Here is an 18,364-nt window from a genome sequence, read left to right on the forward strand (position 1 = left end):
TAGAAACCTTCTAGAAAACTTACAAAATAGAAACTAGTAAGGCTTGGATTTCTTAATTAGAGTCCAGCCTTCTAAACAAACAAAAACACCAAAATAGAAACTATCTTAACTAGAAAAGAAGAAACCAATAAAAATATAAACAAACTAACTACCACCACTAGCTCCCCACACATGGACCAACTGGACTAACTGTGAAACCCGGTCAAATTTCCGAATAAATTTGAACTTTTGGAACTTGTGTGATTTCAGGTTCCAGCTCTCAATTTATGGTAGCATCGATGCTATGGACTATATCGGTCGAAAATACAGACGAAACTCTCGACACTCCTATGGAGGACTCCAGGGATTCTTCTCAGCTTACTCTGTTGGAGTCAGAGGACCCCCGTGAAACCCCGCACCGGAGTTACCTGTGTCGGATCTACTCTCTGGAGGCCATGCAAAGGCTCTCCCTCAATTAAAATTATTGTAAGTGTAATTTATTTATATTTATATAAGTGTTTTGTACGACCGATTAGGATTAGAGGGGGTGTCTATGTAAATTTACCCTGTGGGACCCACTTTCCCAGTGGGGAACACTGTCCCGGACATTTACCCATGTCCGGATCACCCTTGATGTCGCATGACATCATTCTGTACCTAAAATAAGGTAATAAATACAAAAGAATCAATTTTAGAAATAATTTATGACCAAAAGACGATTCTGCCCCTTAGTGGTTAAGTGTCATATATATATATATATAACTTCTCTTAAATCATTCACTATTCACATCTTAGAGAAACTGAAAATTCATTCCAGCTTAGGAGAGAAAGAAAGAAAGAGGAAAAGAGAAGAAGAGAGAAATTGGGGCTGCTCTTGAAGGCTTACCTCCCACAACCGAACCTGAACTTGAATCTCCATTAGAAGTGCTTCCATCACCTGCTCTGCCTCTAATTTCTGGTAAGCCCTGAGAACCCTTGATGTATCCTTCTCCTTCTCCTCTAAGTTTAGTTTATTTTTAGTCTAAATACACCTAGATGGCTGGACTCCATTAAAGCTTCAAAGTTAAGCTTGAATAATTAGATTTTGTTGTGAAATTGGGCTGTTCTAACTAATTCCAGCCCAATCAGACCTGAAATTGAGTGTTAAACTCTAATTAGACCTTAAGTGTTGAAGCTATTACCTGTATAGTAAACCCTAACCTAGCTAATTTAGGTTTAATTGAAGAAATTCCTAAATTAACTAACTAATTATGAAATTGGAAACCTAGGTAGACTGACCTACCTTGAAATGATGTTAAAACATCAAATTGGGCCCATGCATGTAAGGATCTGCCCAAAAATAGAAAAAACCCCAATTTTGGACACATTCCCAGATGGAGTTGCAGGCCCATGGGCAGTCGACCGGCCCTGTTGGCATCTGCATCCGGCTGGTCCTTTTTGGTGCCCTTTCTGCCCTGTTATGTTGGGAATTGTCCTGACTTCAAATTAGACCTAATAAATACTGTTTTGTCATGGTGTTTAGGTCTGTTTTTCTGTTGTCCTTGTTTGCTTTGCTGTTTTATTGGAGAATTACTTGACTGAACTAGACTCCAATACAAGTAAGGGGATTCGACCTTAATTTCCTGCGTATTTATCACATTTTAATTTCAACTTTATGCTGAATGCCATGCTCATGCATCATTACCTCTATACCTGGAGCATGTAGTTTTCTAGCTTTTATTTAATGCATTAAACTGCATGTAAAATAGGTTGCACAAAGACATTGCATTGCATTTGCATTGATTATTTATATGATGTGAATTTATGATGATGGAATTCGGTAATTTATAACTCAAATCATGCTTGCCTCATCATGTTTAGACTGCACTGGGCTAGGTTGATATTCATTACCTAGTACTACGCCCCTTACCAACAGAGGGAAAGGTGTTGGACAACCCATGGCAGAGACCGATGTATTAGTTCCGGGATGCCATCATCTGTCCCATGTTAGCGGGTCCCTAATTCCGCTGTGGTAATAAACAGGCAGGGTTGGTCATTTGGGGGTCTGTTGGGGTCCGATGTGTTAGTTCCGGAACTGGCGGGTCCTCACCGTGGTAGAATGGTTTCGCTCGGGTGACAGAAGGGTTAGTTCCGGGACCGAGGTTAGCATCTACCACTAGTAGTAGTACTTATACCTCATGAGACTTAGTAACTGTGCTAGGAGCATACTAGTTAGGACATGCATCATGATTTACTGTGTATGCATGTTTCCCCCACACCTTACTGGGCTTAGTTGAGAGCTCACCCCAGTGGACGTCCTTCTTTTTCAGATGAGACTACTGCCGTTACCGTTGCTGGTTCTGTGGGGATTGCTCCTTCTCAGGATGCTTTTCCTGTTGCTGGAGTTGATACTCTTGTCCTTATTTAACACGATGCTGCATGCTCTTGCGATGACTGCGCGTTCTCCTGAACGTCCGGGCTGACCAGGCTACTCTCCTTCCTTTTTGGTTTATAACACTTTTGTATAGCTATAGTTACTAACCTGTTGGCTTTTGAGCTTATCTTATCTCTTTTTGGGTATCAATGTAAATGATGTACAAACAAGCTTCTTTTGAATATAATACTATCATTAGTCTTTCCTTATTTATTGTTTATTGCTCTATTATTGCTTCCGCTGCATTTTTAATTCTGATAATTATGGACGAAACTGCGAATAGAACACTGCATTTGCGATCCTGGTGGGATTCTCTGGGTGTCTGAGACATCCAGTCACACTTGGCCCTTTTTGACCGGGCCGGGGTGTGACACTAACTTTAAGGACTAAACCTGGTCCAAAACTTGGAACAAAACAGAAACCGCAAGGACCCAACCAGATCCAAGAACAGCCGTAGGCACTCTTCTCCTTTTCTTCCCTTTTCAATCTACATCTCTTGATCAATTATAGCAAGATGAGGCTCTAATCTTACCTGATTTAGATTGTTAATAGTTCGCCAAATTCATCTTCGAGTCCAGATTAACTACTAAAATTGCATTTCAACAACATATCAATATACCATCTCAGATTTATGTTCAAAGGACAGCGTTTTCTGGTTCCAAAAAATTCAAGTAAGCATATTTTGAGTGATTTACAGTCCCACAGACTATCCTGCGTCACTCAATCAATTATTTGACAAGTTTTGAAATCATCCAACACCACCCATCAACATGGACCATTACAAATCCAACAAGTGACAGCATCTTTCCCTCAGCCTTCTTATGTATGGACCACCTGCCAATTTGCTGTCACACTCACAAAACTATACAGTCCTCCCACTAGTTATTCCAAAAAAAAAAAAAAAAAAAAAAAAAAAAAAAAGCAAGAATGTTGTCCATCCACACTTGTCAAAACGCTATGTTCAAATAATCATAACTTCCAAGGTCTAATAGACTAAGCACTTATATATAATAAGATAATGAAATTTAACATGTATCTATCAAAGTTGGAAACCAATAATGTCAAATTACAAATTACAGAATCAATTTCAATTGAGTTACTAAACCTTAGACCAAATGTGAAGACTAATGGATGTAATTTTTTTCAGACCTGCGCACATACACAATAGTGACAATACAGAAAAAGACAAAAAGGGACAATATATTAAGAAATATAGGGAGCAATTAATTATATATTAAGGAATATAGATAGCAGTTTACAATCAGTCGGCATTCTCTCACTCCTTGTTCAGTAGCAATCAGAAATAGCACAAAAGGGTATTGATGCAAGCATACAAGACATGATTAAAGCATGACACCGGCTTATTTTATTTCTCGACAACCAAGACACGTTTATTTTCATGCAAAATAGTATGCCATATACACGAGCATGGCCACACTAACAACAACAAATCCTTGAACATCAGTGATGTTGATTTCCCTGTAACTTAGCCATCAGGACTAAGTGGAAGAGAATATGTGATATCAAGGATATAATGACTACCAAGAGAAAAATTAGACATGCGCAAGCGCACACATATAGCAGAACTTCAGAAGTAATAATGTGTCTGGACCTGCTCTTTCTCAAATAGAGACTGCTGCAATCCCTCGAGAGCATTCTCCTTGGCCCCCAATGAACGGCGTATTTCATCAATGGTCTCTCGAAGTCTGGAAGTAAAGAACATTATTAAAATCAAGAAAACATCTCTTAACTCAGAGACTATAGAACATATGAAATCAATGAAGGGACTCATAAGGGGGGAAATCTAGATAGCATTTTAATGTAAAGATATTGAACAAAAGATGAACTCTACAACAAATGGTTTCAGTTCCTTATTTATGAAAAAAATAAATGGTTTTAGTTCTGTACAGTCACTCAAGAATACAACACGAACAACAACTCAGACTTATCCCAACTAAAAGGGGTCGGCTACATGGATCCTTTCAAAACAAAGTAGGGAAAATTGAGGTCCTCACAAAGGGGAAGGAAAGTAAGAGGAATGAAGAAATGAGATAAGAAAATTGAGAAATGGAAAATAAAAGTAAGAGGAAAGAGGATACTGTACTATATTTCTGCTCCGTGATATCAAAAATTGTTCTATCAACAGTCAAGGCTATTCAAACTTCATTTAGCATGTGCAACCAATACTTTGTTGTAAAGGATAAAAAACCTCGACCAATCATTGCTTATCCTTGTATCTACTTAGCAATAGAGTTGACAAGTTTAGACACATCCAATGTGAGAGAGTGAGAGAGAGAGAGGGAAAAAGAAATGTCAGTTGCTAAGAAGTTACTATGTAACTACATGCTAACCTAGAATCCATGAAGGGTATTGATCCATTAAGACAGTACGACAATGAACATGGAAGAATAAATCCAGGAAAAACAGGAAAAAGGGCAAGGACAAGAAACAGAAGATGAGAAACTTATTTCACTGCATAGTTGTCAAGGCAACCCAAGGCGGTGGAGGGGTGCCTAAGCGCTTAGGCGACAAGGCGCCCACCTAGGCGTAGGCGACCAAGGTACCGTAGTGTTATTTTTTATTTCCCCTCTTTTCTAACATTATTTAGTATGTTACAATCATAGTTCAAAATCTCGGCGAGATCTCGGAAAACTCAAGCTTCTCGAGACGAGTGATTATACGAAACAAAAAAATGTAAAAACTCGAAAAACTCAACCGAGATTTCAAATATTTTGAGAATCTCGGAGAAATCTCGGTGAAATCTCAAATATTTCGAGAATCTCGACCTCCTCAGTACTCGTAGAGTCATAGTATTGTATTGTTGGGACTTGGGAGTTAAGACATGGAAGACTAGGGTAGTAAGGTGTCTATGACTTATGTATTATTCATTGTACTTAGGTTGGGTGTCTATGTAATATGCATTGTGAACACTTTATTGTATCTTGTGGTTTATAGTAGAAACTTTAAGTCTTTAACTATTTCTTAAATAATTATTCAACATTATGTGCATAATTTACTTGTTTTACTTTCCAATTATGTCTCATATCATTCAAACAATGTGTAGAATAGGCAATATTACATTAAAGGTTTGGCCTTTACTGCTAACCAAGGGTGCAAATCCAAAACACCAAATTGGGTGTTTTTTTTTTCAATTTGAACCTATAAATATGCTTAATAAGCCAAAAACAAGCTTACCTTAAAGTTTTGGAGCCAACTATGGCCATATGCCCACCAAAACATAATTTCTGAAACATTAAAAAAAAAAAGTTGTCTCGCCGAGATCTCGGAAAACTCGACCTGGTCAAGATCGAGTTTTAGAACCTTGGTTACAATATATACCTTATATTATCAAAAGTCAACATTAAGCCACATCAAGTCATCAAAAATCAGCATAGAACTAGAAGACAGCAGAACTAAAGAAGCAAGCTATTGGAAATTTGAAACAATCAAAACATACAGTTGCTTTATATTGTTCTGGGAATTGGTCATTGTCCTGGTATACCTAGTCTCACATTTGGTTTATACTTTTCTTAGAAAATATGATCTTATCTATAAGTAATTAAACCGCTCCCGATTTAGAGAAATGTTCTTGTTCTCTAAGAAGTTTGACTGGTCAAAGGATTTTATTTTTAAATGAGACTTTCTGTATTAGGTAGAGCACAAAACCAGCTTTCCAACAAATCCAAGATTGCTTAAATCTGATTCATATTGACGGAGTTATGTTCTGGTCAAACCTTAATTGGAATGCATGAATGCTGTCAAAATCGCTCTGAATGAAAATAGCTTTTTAGATATCAAAAGTCAAAACAAATGAATATTTTACCGCTCTTTTGGTTTTTAGCAATGTTTTACCATATTAAGATTTATGAAATTTTTCGATTAGATCTAATATTTTACCGCTCTTTTAATTGGTAAAACATTGCTAAAGGCGGAAGGTTCAGAAACCTCCTCTTCTCCCTTTATCCTATCTCTGATACCAATTTGACGCAGGCGGAAGGCTCAGATCTGTAATAGAGAGATCAGATCTAATTTATAGGGAGATTAGGGATAGGATAAAGGGAGAAGACGAGGTTTCAAGATCAGATTCTGATCTTGAATGAAGAGAGAAGAAGAGACGAGGGGGATGAGAGGGAGTATCGTGAGAGAGAGGATAAGAGATGAGATTGAGAGGGGGAGAGAAAGAAAAACAAGATTAGGGAGAGGGAAGGGATAGAAGGTGATCAAACACACCTACTGATTTCCAATGAAATCCAATATTCAATTCATTCTTCAAATCTTTCTTTCATAGTTGGATTACATTAGTATAAAGAAAATAAAAATGGCTCTTGGTCTCGAGCATTAATCACCTAGAAGCTAACTCCAATAAAGCATTAAATTACCTAGAAACTAATACTAAGTAAAATTAATTCCTTAACACAAACTTTTGGACTCTACATAGAAACTTAAAAGACCCAACTTGAAAACGGAAAAGTCTAATTAAAGCACCTAGAAAAAGGAAATCAACTCATTAACTAAGCCTAGGAAAATGAAAAAAGGCGTTGAAATATTACAAGACACTTTAAGAAAATTAAACTCAGGTCTGGTGGCTCTTTAGAGTCAACTTCATGGGCCCCACCAGCAATAATGTCGCAGGGACTAACCCTAGCCAGCTTAACCCACGGGCCACGGCTGGGCTTAATTGAGGGTGGTTCTTGGCCCTGCAGGTTGATCTACTTCTGATGTGGACCAAAACAGCATGAAGGATCTTCTTCAAGCTTGATACTGCATCATAATGACACACCGATTAAGCTCACTGGTGCACAACGGCCCTTTCCTGTACCTTTAGGGTACTAAAATCTGAGGCGTTTGGCTGAAACCGACTCATTTGCAGCTCTCTTTCAAGTAGAGGTCCAGCCTATATCTACCTCATCAGCTGTTTGTGAAGATGTAGAGATGAGCACCCTTCTTGAATCTTTTTTGTTACTGTGTTTGCTGCCCCTCAAGGTTTGCCACCTTCAAGACCTCATGGCCATTCCATTCACCTACAACCAGGATCATAGCCGTCAATGTCCGCCCTTGCCGTTATCCACATTTCAAAAATACAAGATTGAACGGTTAGTCACAGATATGCTGCAAGAAGAGATAATTAGGCCCAGCACCAGCCCCTTTTCCTCTCCAGTCCTGGTTAAGAAGAAGGATGGGACCTGGCGCTTTTGTGTTGATTATCAGGCTCTTAATGCTGTCACTATTAAAGATCGTTTTCCCATGCCGACAGTTGATGAATTATTGGACGAATTACACGGTGTCCAATTCTTCTGTAAATTGGATTTGCAGTCAGATTATCATCAAATTCACATTCATACTAAGGATGTGCACTAAGACTGCATTTCGCATGCATGATGGTCACTTTGAGTTCCTCGTCATGCCCTTTGGGCTCACTAATGCCCCCATCGACTTTTCAAGCTAACATGAATGCAGTTTTCCATCCATTCCTTCGTTGATTTGTCCTCGTTTTCTTTTATGACATTTTGGTATATAGCCAATCTTGGACCTCACATTTACAGCATTTCAAAGAGGTATTTCAGGTTTTACAAACTCATGGACTCTTTGCCAAGAAATCTAAATATCCTTTGCGCAACGCTCTATGGAATACTTGGGTCTCATTGTTTCGGCCCAAGGTGTGGCAATGGTGAATCCAAGGTGTCTGCAATGTTGGCCTGGCCTATACCTACAACTTGTAAAGAATTGCATGGATTCTTGGGCCTTACGGGTTTTTTTAGGCGTTTCGTTTGACAGTATACCCATATAGCATCCCCATTGACAGATTTGCTTCGGAAGGATTCATTCCAATTTGGAACTCAGAAGCCCAAACTACAATTCAAGAATTGCAGCGAGCCATGACTTCAGCCCCATTATTGGCCTTGTCAATAATCTGCTAGGACTAAGCTTGACCCCAAGGCACTCAAATGCATTTTCCTTGGATATTCCTCCTCTACCAAGGGGTTAAGTGCTACCATCCCTCTTCCCGATGGCGACTTCTCTCCAAAGATATCACCTTCTTTGAATTTATACATTTCTTCAGTTCTTCTCAACATCCTCTTCAGGAGGAGAATAGTGGGAATGAAGAGGTTGTTGACATCCCTTTCCTCCCACCTTTGCCTATTTCTCCATTTCTGTTTGATATTGGGAAATAGAAAGAAGGGGTTCTTGGTGCTATTAATGATAATTCAAGTGGTGGTTCTAGTAATGAGAAAAATTACCACATTGTGTACCAGAGAAAGAAGACCTGCCAAGGGTCCGCCTTGGATCCACATCCTCCTCAGTCAGGTGGCATCCCTCCTCTTCCTTCTGATTTCGACCTTCTAATGTAGCTCTAGATAGGAGAAAAATCCCACTAGAGGCCAAGCAATAGGATCTAAAGAGGGGCTGTTGGCTTGAATGGGCAGAATTAGGGTTTTTAGGTTAAATTCTAGGGTTAGGTAGGGGGAATGGGGTAATTTATATCTGATTTTAATAGGCAGGCTTAGGGGAAGCTATTAAGACAGATTTGACACAGATTTGACACAGATTTGAATCAAAATTCAGATTCCAGAATTTTAGGGTTCGGGTTTTGGGTTTTAAGGAAACAGCAAAGTAGTCAAAACTAGGGTTTATAATGGGAATCTGAACCAGGGATTAGGGTCAAGTGTTCAGATGTGTAGGAGGGAGGTTCGAGTGAAAGGGGCTTGGATTTGAATGGCTGGAAGTATGAGATCAGGATTCTAAGGTTTGGGGTTTTAATAGGGTTTTATAGAACTAGGGTTTTGAGTGAGAATTTGGGACAACAGTTCAGTTCGAGTGTAGGACTGATGGAGGGGAAGCTGTGATCAGAATTTGGTAAGATTCTGATAAGGGGTTGTTGCTGGATAGGGCTTAGATGATCTAGGGTTTTAAAAATTCAAACAAAAAATAAGAGGGATCGAATGGGGGGAAGAAGAATGGATGGAACAGAAAATTAAACTTCAAACTTACAGCAGATCTCCACCGGCAGCAAGTCTGACAAGGGTTGAAGGATAGAGCCACCTTCAGAGAGAGAACCTCCCAGCCGTCACGGCGTAAGGAGTCACAAGAGATCCACCTGTCCTTCTTCCTTGATAGATCCACAAGGCAACACTCCAAAGGAGCAGCAGCAGCAGCAATCGGCAGCCAACAAATCAGTCTTTTTTTCAAAAATTCAAATTGTCGGGGAGCCTCCACGATTTACTTTATTTATAATATGGCTTTATGCCAAATCCTAATACAACTTAATGACTTCTCCTTCAGTAAATCGTGGAAGGGAGAGGTATAAATCTAAACTAATTAATTAAAACAGAAAATGACCAAGATACCCCTACTAACTTAAGTTAAGAACTAACTAGCTAAATAACTTAAATTGGACCACTTGAACCAATTGGATACAATCAATTCTAAACCGGTTCAATCTAAAAACAGAAAATTAAACTAAGTATGGAGAATACTAGCAAATAAACCTAATCTATGGCTCCCTAATTAAGCCCTAAGTTCAAGACTTCTTCTTCTTCCTACTTGGAGCTGCATCACCTTCCTATTGTTGTTAGAAAAGGAAAGAAAGCTTGCACTAATCCTGTAGCCCAATTTGTTTCCTATGATGCTCTTTCTCCTACAGGTGTTGCCTTTACTGCTGCCCTCTCTTCTATTTCCATTCCCAAAAATGTCAATGAAGCTATGTCTGACCCAAAGTGGAAGCAAGCCATGTCTGAGGAAATGATGGCTCTTGAGCAAAACTGTACTTGGAAACTGGTTGACCTTCCCAAGGGGAGAGTTCCAGTTGGATGCAGATGGGTCAACACAGTTAAGTACCGATCAGAGGGTACAATAGAGAGATACAAGGCCAGGATGGTGGCCAAAGGGTACAATCAGGTGTACGGGATTGACTATCAGGAGACATTTTCTCATGTGGCTAAGCATAATTCTGTAAGGGTTCTCTTATCATTGGCAGCAAATAGAGATTGGTCACTATATCAGTTGGAGGTGAAAAATGCTTTCCTCCATAGTGATTTACAAGAGGAAGTGTACATGCAGCTCCCTCCTGGCTTCAAGTTCCCTTCAGCTGAAGTGAAGGTGTTTCCTTAAAAAGGCTTTATATGGTCTAAAACAGTCTCCAAAAGCTTGGTTTGAGAGGTTCAGGCAGGCTCTTCTGAAGAATGGATATTCCCAGAGTCAAGCTGATCATACCTTATTTACCCGGCGAGGTAATGGTCTATTACAGCCCTTATTGTCTATGTTGATGACATTGTTGTGACTAGAGATGACAGAGCTGAGACAGCTAGGCTGAAGACCTACCTGGCTCAACAATTTGAGATTAGGTCCAAAAGAGGAATCAACATATGTCAAAGGAAATTTGTTCTTGATTTGTTGAAAGAGAAAGGGATGTTGGGCTGCAAACCAGCAAGTTCTCCTATTGAACAGAATCATGCACTAGGAGAAGATTGTGGTCCCTCTCTTGTTGATGCAAGGAAGTACCAGAGGCTAGTGGGGAAGCTCATCTATCTGTCTATGACTCGCCCAGATAATTCTTATGTTGTGGGAGTGGTGAGTTAGTTTATGCATGCTCCCAAGAGTGGGCACTTGGATGTTGTATACCGCATTCTTAGATATTTGAAGTCCTCTCCAGGGAAAAGACTATTGTATGCAAGGCACAACTACTTGAGAGTTGAAGGTTTCACAGATGCCGATTGGGCTAGATCCATCTCAGACAAAAGGTCTACATCTTACTACTGCACATTTGTGGATGGTAATTTGGTCACATGGAGAAGCAAAAAACAACCTTTTGTAGCTAGATGCAGTGCAGAGGCAGAGTTTTGGGCAATGGCACATGGAGTTTGTGAACTTATATGGCTGAGATGATTGGTTCAGGAGTTGGGGTTTGATAATGAAGAACCTATGCGGCTCTAATGTGATAACAAGGCAGCTATAAGCATTGCTCACAATCCGATGCAACACGATAGAACAAAGCACATTGAAGTGCATCGGCACTTCATGAAGGAGAAGATAGACTCTGGCTGCAATTGCACCACTTTTGTGAAAACTGATGATCAATTGGCGGACATCTTCACCAAAGGACTTACTTCTCTTTAGTTTGGTACTCTATTATGCAAGCTGGGAATGCATGACATTTATTCTCCAACTTGAGGGGGAGTATTAGAGTTTGTGTAGTAAGGGTAATGTAGGAACTAGTTTGTTAACAAGTTGCCTTATATTGTAATTTCCCTCTTTTAACCTTTTACCTCCCTAGGGAGGTGTATATAATTTCTTTCATATTATTAATGAAGTAATCTAGGTGTGGAGGAGACATCACTCCAACACACAACATTCCACCATCTTCTCTTCTCCTCCTCCATCTTCTTCAACCCTCCTTCTCCATCTTTCTCATTGTTCTTTACATTTGTTAACTTCCAACTCTGTTAACCTTTTCAACATGCCCGACCAATTTCAAATGACTCCCTCTCTTCTTGTCCCCTGATAATGTTAATCTAAAAGCCCCTTAGATATATTCATTTCTATTATATAGTTGCTATATTTGTCACTCAGCCATCTCAACATCTACCCAGAATAATCTCAGCTACTTATCAGTTTTAAGAAAGTCCCAAGATGTCATTACTGTCATCCGAGCTATGTAAATGAGCCATAAGAAGTTTGATGTTGAATGAGAATTTCAACCACTTTCAAGTGATGCGACTCCATACAACTATTCTTTTTTTCAAGTGGTGCAACTCATCCCCAGGACTTTGGAGTGATGCATGTTGCAACTAGCATGGCTTCAAAGATCAGCCGATCACAACCCAGATCCAGATTGCCTTATTGGGATCTCATGTGAGTTGTGACTGATCAAATATGTAATACAAACTGGACTATCCAATTCAATGACATGATCAAATTGTTCCAGCATGGATCATCTGGACCAACAATGATTGGATCAAGATCAGCTGGGAGCCTGGGACAGATTCATGACCTGATCCCAATCCCTTAAACTCCACAAGTAACCCTAAGCTCGTGAAATAGTGAAATTCTACTTCTCAATCTGCTTTTTTCAACCCTGAATCATAGTCGAAATCATAGCCTACCATCTCGTCAACCTAACTTTTCAATCAGGGTTACACTTTTATCAACTAAAGTCTAAACCCCAATACCTTTCTCTTGATTCCCAAAATCCTCAATTCTAAGCCAACACCCCTTGTTAATCTTTAGCCTTTCATAAAGGATTCCTAGAACCTAAGCCCTAACTTCTCACAAGAAGCAAAGGTTTAGCCATAGATTCCCTTGATCAATGAGTGTCACTATTCGGCTACAAAATCTGGATATGAAAATGACTTAGTTCAAGCCCTTTACATAGCCTTCATAGTTTGCCTCTTCACTTAATTGACCATTAATGGAGGATTAGTAGGATTTCTAACAAGTCACAACTAAATAAAATTAGTCATGTGATACCTGAGTGAGAAGAACACCAAAACAACAGATAAACAAGGCAATATCAACAAAATACACTTATTAGAAATACATAAAATGAACATTAAATATGGTTTCTTTGTGGCAATTAACACAAGATAGTACTTATTGTTTGCAGTTCGTAATTGTTGTTTCTCCACATCCATAGTGCGCAATGCTTCATTTGCTTGTTGCTGTGTGCGTTCTAGCTCTTGCTGCAATGATGTCTGCTGGGATGATGCTCGTTCAGCCATTTCATTCACATCATTAAGGCGGGCTTCAAGGTCATCCTTTTCCTGAAAATGAGACTTCAATAAAGTTATTAACTCAAGTGGAAAAACTTTTTTGATTTTTCGATTAAAGAATTACTCTCTAAGTTTACAGTAACAGTAAACAGAAATGACATTATTGAAAGAATAAAAGAACAGAAGGGTATCACCAAGGTTTTAAATATCGGTATCAGGTATCAAATCAGAAGGATGATTTTAAGAGATGTATCGTATCAGAGATACGCTAAAGATATGCATGGAAATGGTCAAGAAACGCATGTAAATGCTAAGGATACATGCAAAATACAGTTTTGATGCATCAAACAACCCAATGGGGAGTTGACCAGGTCAAAAGAGTGATTTACAGTCTAGGAGTGAACTTTGGTCCTGGTTGATACAGAATTCTGCAATTTTGCAAACTGGATGTCTGGTTGACCCTATGAGCGTCCATCCCAGAGGCATGTCATTTTGACATGTTCTCAATCCCTAAGAAAGAGACCGGATATGGAACCAGATATCTGTCCCAAAGGCATGCCTTTTTGACATGACCTCTGCCCTAGACAAAGGGATGTCCGGACAATAGAACCATATGTATGGAGTATGGACAACAGTCATATTCTGAACCGTTAGAGTTCAACGGATAGTCCAACTGCTAGCTGGAGCCAAGGGATTTTGGGTCAAATCTGTTTCAGACTCAAGCTGTCATAAACGGCTAGTTTTCTTTGGGACTCTCTCAACAAGACTTTAGAAAGACCATCTACTTGAGCCTTATTTTGTAAATATATTTGGGCATTAGAGGTTGAGAGAACAAGTGAGTTTATAGGTATATTTGCCTATTAAGAGGCTTGAAGCATTCACTTGTATATCCACCCTATTAAGAAGGGTATTTTTGTGCTTCAAATTTATTTGAAGTGTTGTTACTTGTGGGAGAAGGTGTTCTCCACAAGTGGGAAGTGGTTTGATTGGTACCAGGGAAACTTATTGTGGTTGTAAGTGGTTTGATTGGCACCAGGGAAGCCATTAGTGATAGTAGAAAGTTCAGAGACAGGAGTGTCACTGGTAGTGGACGTAGGCAGGAGGCTGAACCACTAAATCTTTGTATGTCTTCCCTTTGTTTGTTGCAAGTTGCAACCACATTTCATCCTCATTTAGAGCCAGAAAATTTGTATAACCCAATTCACCTCCCTCTTGGGTCCATACCGGTCCAACAATTATTCGAACAAAAATTAGTACATGAAAGCCCCTCCAAATTGAAGAGCATATTCCAATTATTGTCTCATGTGACTTGGCTTGGTAAATATAGGCCATGGAATTTGATAAAATTGGTTTGGCAAACTGATTTGCTAAAATCATATATAATAAGTATATTATTTAATAATTTTGATATGATTTTGACAGTCCAAATAAAGAATGAGAAATTAAATACTATTTTATTTAAATATTTTTTGAATGCAAAATGTAAATGTAAAAACCAGTTAGTGACATTTGATTGATTCTGTCAAGAGGTTATGTTTTCTCGCCACATCGCAGACTTGGATGGAATGGGTGGGTCCAAGTGAGATGAACCCCACAACCATCTCAGTGGTCAAATTTCAGCCTTAAACAAGCACTGGAAATGGTTGGAAAATGAGTTGAAAGTTTTTTAAGATTAGGAAAAATGCCATTTTCACTGTAATAATATCTGATGCCTTTTTTTTTCTTTTCCTTCTTTGAAACTTTGAGCTCCCTCTTTAGGCATGGGAAGGAACATAACCACTGAGATGGACGAGAGCTGTTCTATCATGTAACCCATCCATTTTTGCTGATATAGCAAACTGTGAGGGATTTCAACTGTCACTAACAGGTCGTTACGATGGAATCATCATTCAATATAAGTGTGATAGATATCTACACTCTCACCTATGCTAGAACTAAGTTTGGAACTGCAGATGGATCCTAATCCAGATATACATGAGAGGCCAAAAAGTAGTAGTCTGGTTAAAAAACAGAAAATGCATTAGATAGCATTTACCTTCTGTATTTCCTGAATACGCTGCTTTGCTCTTTTATGAAGCCTACCAAACTTGGAGTCAAGTTCATTATACTTCTCATCACGCTCTTTTATTTCTTGGTCCATCTTCTGTTCAACTATGAAAGTAAATCATGAATGATTGTCAGCAGACAAGGACTTTATTAAGAAGAGAGGATAAAAAGTTGGAAGTTCTATTACGAATTTCAAAATGTATTCTACAGCACTAAAAACATAAATTCAGAGTAGTTTATCAAACAAGGTGAAGAAAGCACAAATCTGTTATCAGCCAAAATAGAAGGGAGTGGAAATATAACTAAGACATTACTGATTTAAAAAATTTGGGTTCCAACCAATACTTCCACATTAAACTGTAACCAAGTTCACACCCCTCTGGCATTCCCAAATCTGCCCCCCTTTCCTCCATCATTTCTTAGGGCTCTTGGTCCCCCCCCCCCCCTCCCTCCATCCCTCAATACTTTCCCAGATCTGGCGGTCCCTCCCCCCCCCCCCCCCTCCACCCCTCCCCCAAACTCATGCGGATAAAGTAATTTGGCTTCCCTCCTCCAACGGCCTCTTTAGCTTTAGTTCGGCTTGAAATTTTGTTCAGAACCCTGGCCCCTTTGTTCCCTGGCACAAGTTAGTCTAGTTCAAAGCCCACATCCCTCGGCATAGCTTCATTGTCTGGAGAACCCTTAGCCTTTGCCTCCCAACTCAAGCCTTCCTTCTCCACCGTAATATCCCTGTCTCCCCTTCTTGCGTCTTTTGCTGGAACGGCTCCGAGGACATAGCACATCTCTTCTTTGCTTGCCCATTTACCTCCACCATCTGAAAAAAAAAAAGCCCTTACGACCATTTGGCCCCGTTGCAGGAGACCCCTAGCCTTTGATAGAGAATGGCTCTAGTTCGACATGACATTCACTGGAGGCACTATCTGTGACACTGTTGGAAAGCTTGTACTTGGATGGAAAGAAATCTTAGGAGATGGACCTCCAACTCTAGATCTTTTGATTTGATTTGGAAAGCCATCTCTTTCGATGTCTCCTCCAAGCTCAGCTTTATCCCTCATAGGTCCTTTTTTGATACCCCAAGGAATACGCATATTGTTGTATCCTGGGGTCTTGATACTTCTCTCTTGCAGCCTCCCTCCTCTTCATAGCTTGTCTTGTGGTTGAGGCTTTTGCTTCTCTCCCCCCCTCCTCTCTCCCCCTCCTCTCCTCCTTTATACATCCCCCCCCCCTTTTTTCTCCCCCACCCCCTCCTAGGGTTTGGTAATAGAAATTTTAGTCACCAAAAAAAAAGTTCACACCCCTCGCAAGTACATGCAAAATGCGTAAATTTCACATGTTCTTGAAATAGAAAAGTTTAACATTGCACATATTTCAATAGTAACCAAAAGGGAATTCATTTGAATGAAAAACAAATTGTTCACAAAATAGGTCAAAAAAAGGTCCAAAAATATGTCATGGTATTCAGATATAAATATTTAAAACACACAGTAATTTCTTCCCAAAAAGTATAAACACATTAAACACAAAGGTAACTCCACAAAAAATTCCTTACAGTTAAACTTTTCAAATAACTTTTGACTGAATCTTTGATTTAGTGAAATGAAATTACACTCTTCAGTAGAGTTTTCACTGTATTCCCAATCACTAGCTACGATAAAATTAGATATCATCATGATTTTAATATTGGAAGAAATGCCAAGTGAGAGACACAGAGAGTGGAGGGTAGAGGAAAGAACGAATCTGACCTTCTGCAAGCTTGGCAGACAGTTCTTCGGCTTTAGCATCTGCCTCGGAGTATGATGCACGAAGATGCTTCAAAGCATCCTCTGCTGCATCTTGTGCTTGCTTTTGCTCCAATAGTTCTCTATTCAAAGATTCTATCTTTTCATGTAGATCCTTAACATTTTCATTCACACTTCCTTCCTGCTCGGTTTCAATTTTTGTCCCACAGATCCCACCAGAATCCAACTGCAGACTCTTCAAGCCTTCAAAATGAGCCTTCAGGTATATATTCTGAAAATTGAGTTCAATAACCATCTGTACAAGCTGGTCATGAGTCTCATCGCAACCAGGATCCTGGACCCTATCAGACACCGCATTGCCCTTGATAAGATATCCATCTATGTTATGATCCATGTCAGATACTTGTTCTTCTGATTTTACAGTAACATCTTTATGAAATTCTGGCATTCCGTTAATCTCCCTCTCCTGTGTCGACATTGCCTTGCTCTTGGAGATCAATGTGTAAACTCCATCTATTAGACCTATTGACAGATCATGCAATATATTATATATACCTTAGCAAAGAAATAAGCCATCAAAACAGAAAGACCAATACAAACGCTCATGTTACTATCTGCTGTGCTCATCATAGCACAAGACTTAACTCTTAACTAAAAGTCGCTGTATTTCTACAATAACCAACAACAGGTGCATTATAAAGCATTCCCATTCGAATGAGCATTCGATAAAATGAACACCATCTATTCCTTTGATAGAAAAATAGAACTTCGGAACTTTGAGAAATTGAAGATTCAATTTTTGTTTTATAAATTTCACTATCACTTTTGAAATTCGGATCTGAATACCTCTTCAGGATCCAATGATCAAGTTCAATTCTGTACTCTTAAATATAGATCTGGTGATGTTACGCAACCCAACCTCTTAATCAAAAAGTAATAGGCCAAAAGAAAATCCCAAGAACACAAGCAATTCCAGGTGCCCAAAGTATTTGATGAAGCCCGACCTCAATTGATGAATGCGATTGAATTGCTCTGCTCGAGTCCTCGATATTGCATTGGTCGAAGATTGATCCAACTCCGTTAACTAAATCGCACCCAAAAACAGGAATTTCTAATGGATGAGATGGAGTAGTATTTGCAGTTAATCTTCCGGGAAACTGAAACTGATGAGAGATAGCAGGTCTAACAGAGTCCTGCTGCCATCTCATGCCTATGATAGATGCCTTCTCCGATATATACCTGCAGTGCTGCAATTACCCATGAATTAAAGAAATTTTAAGGGCATTTTGGTCAGTAGGATTAGCGAAAAAAGAACCCCTACCTGGCAGCACGGCGCTTGCACTAGAGTCTAGACTCTAGACACATAGGAAGGGGAAATAACCACTTGCTCACCCTCAGTTCTCTCGCTTGCTTGTGAGTTTTCGGAGTTCCGTGCCTCCCTTGCTCGCTCGCTTTCATCTTCCATCGACCCCATCACTTTT

The 18,364-nt window shown here is 39.4% G+C and overlaps 1 protein-coding gene across 1 annotated transcript in view; it reads right to left on the reverse strand.

Annotated features, from left to right (window-relative positions):
• The window catches only part of LOC122661540 (protein GRIP), a 74,549-nt gene extending 56,509 nt beyond the window's left edge, over positions 1-18,040 (reverse strand). Inside the window, exons 1-5 of the mRNA XM_043856965.1 lie at positions 17,888-18,040; positions 16,887-17,405; positions 15,134-15,249; positions 12,980-13,149; positions 4,005-4,098 (exon numbers count right to left, since the gene is read on the reverse strand). Of these exons, the coding sequence (XP_043712900.1) occupies positions 4,005-4,098; positions 12,980-13,149; positions 15,134-15,249; positions 16,887-17,361 (855 nt within the window). The 5' untranslated portion in view covers positions 17,362-17,405; positions 17,888-18,040. The remainder of the gene's footprint in view (positions 1-4,004; positions 4,099-12,979; positions 13,150-15,133; positions 15,250-16,886; positions 17,406-17,887) is intronic.
• Between the last annotated feature and the right edge of the window lie 324 nt (positions 18,041-18,364).

This window comes from Telopea speciosissima, chromosome 5, assembly GCF_018873765.1.
Source record: "Telopea speciosissima isolate NSW1024214 ecotype Mountain lineage chromosome 5, Tspe_v1, whole genome shotgun sequence".
Taxonomy (NCBI): Eukaryota; Viridiplantae; Streptophyta; class Magnoliopsida; order Proteales; family Proteaceae; genus Telopea; species Telopea speciosissima.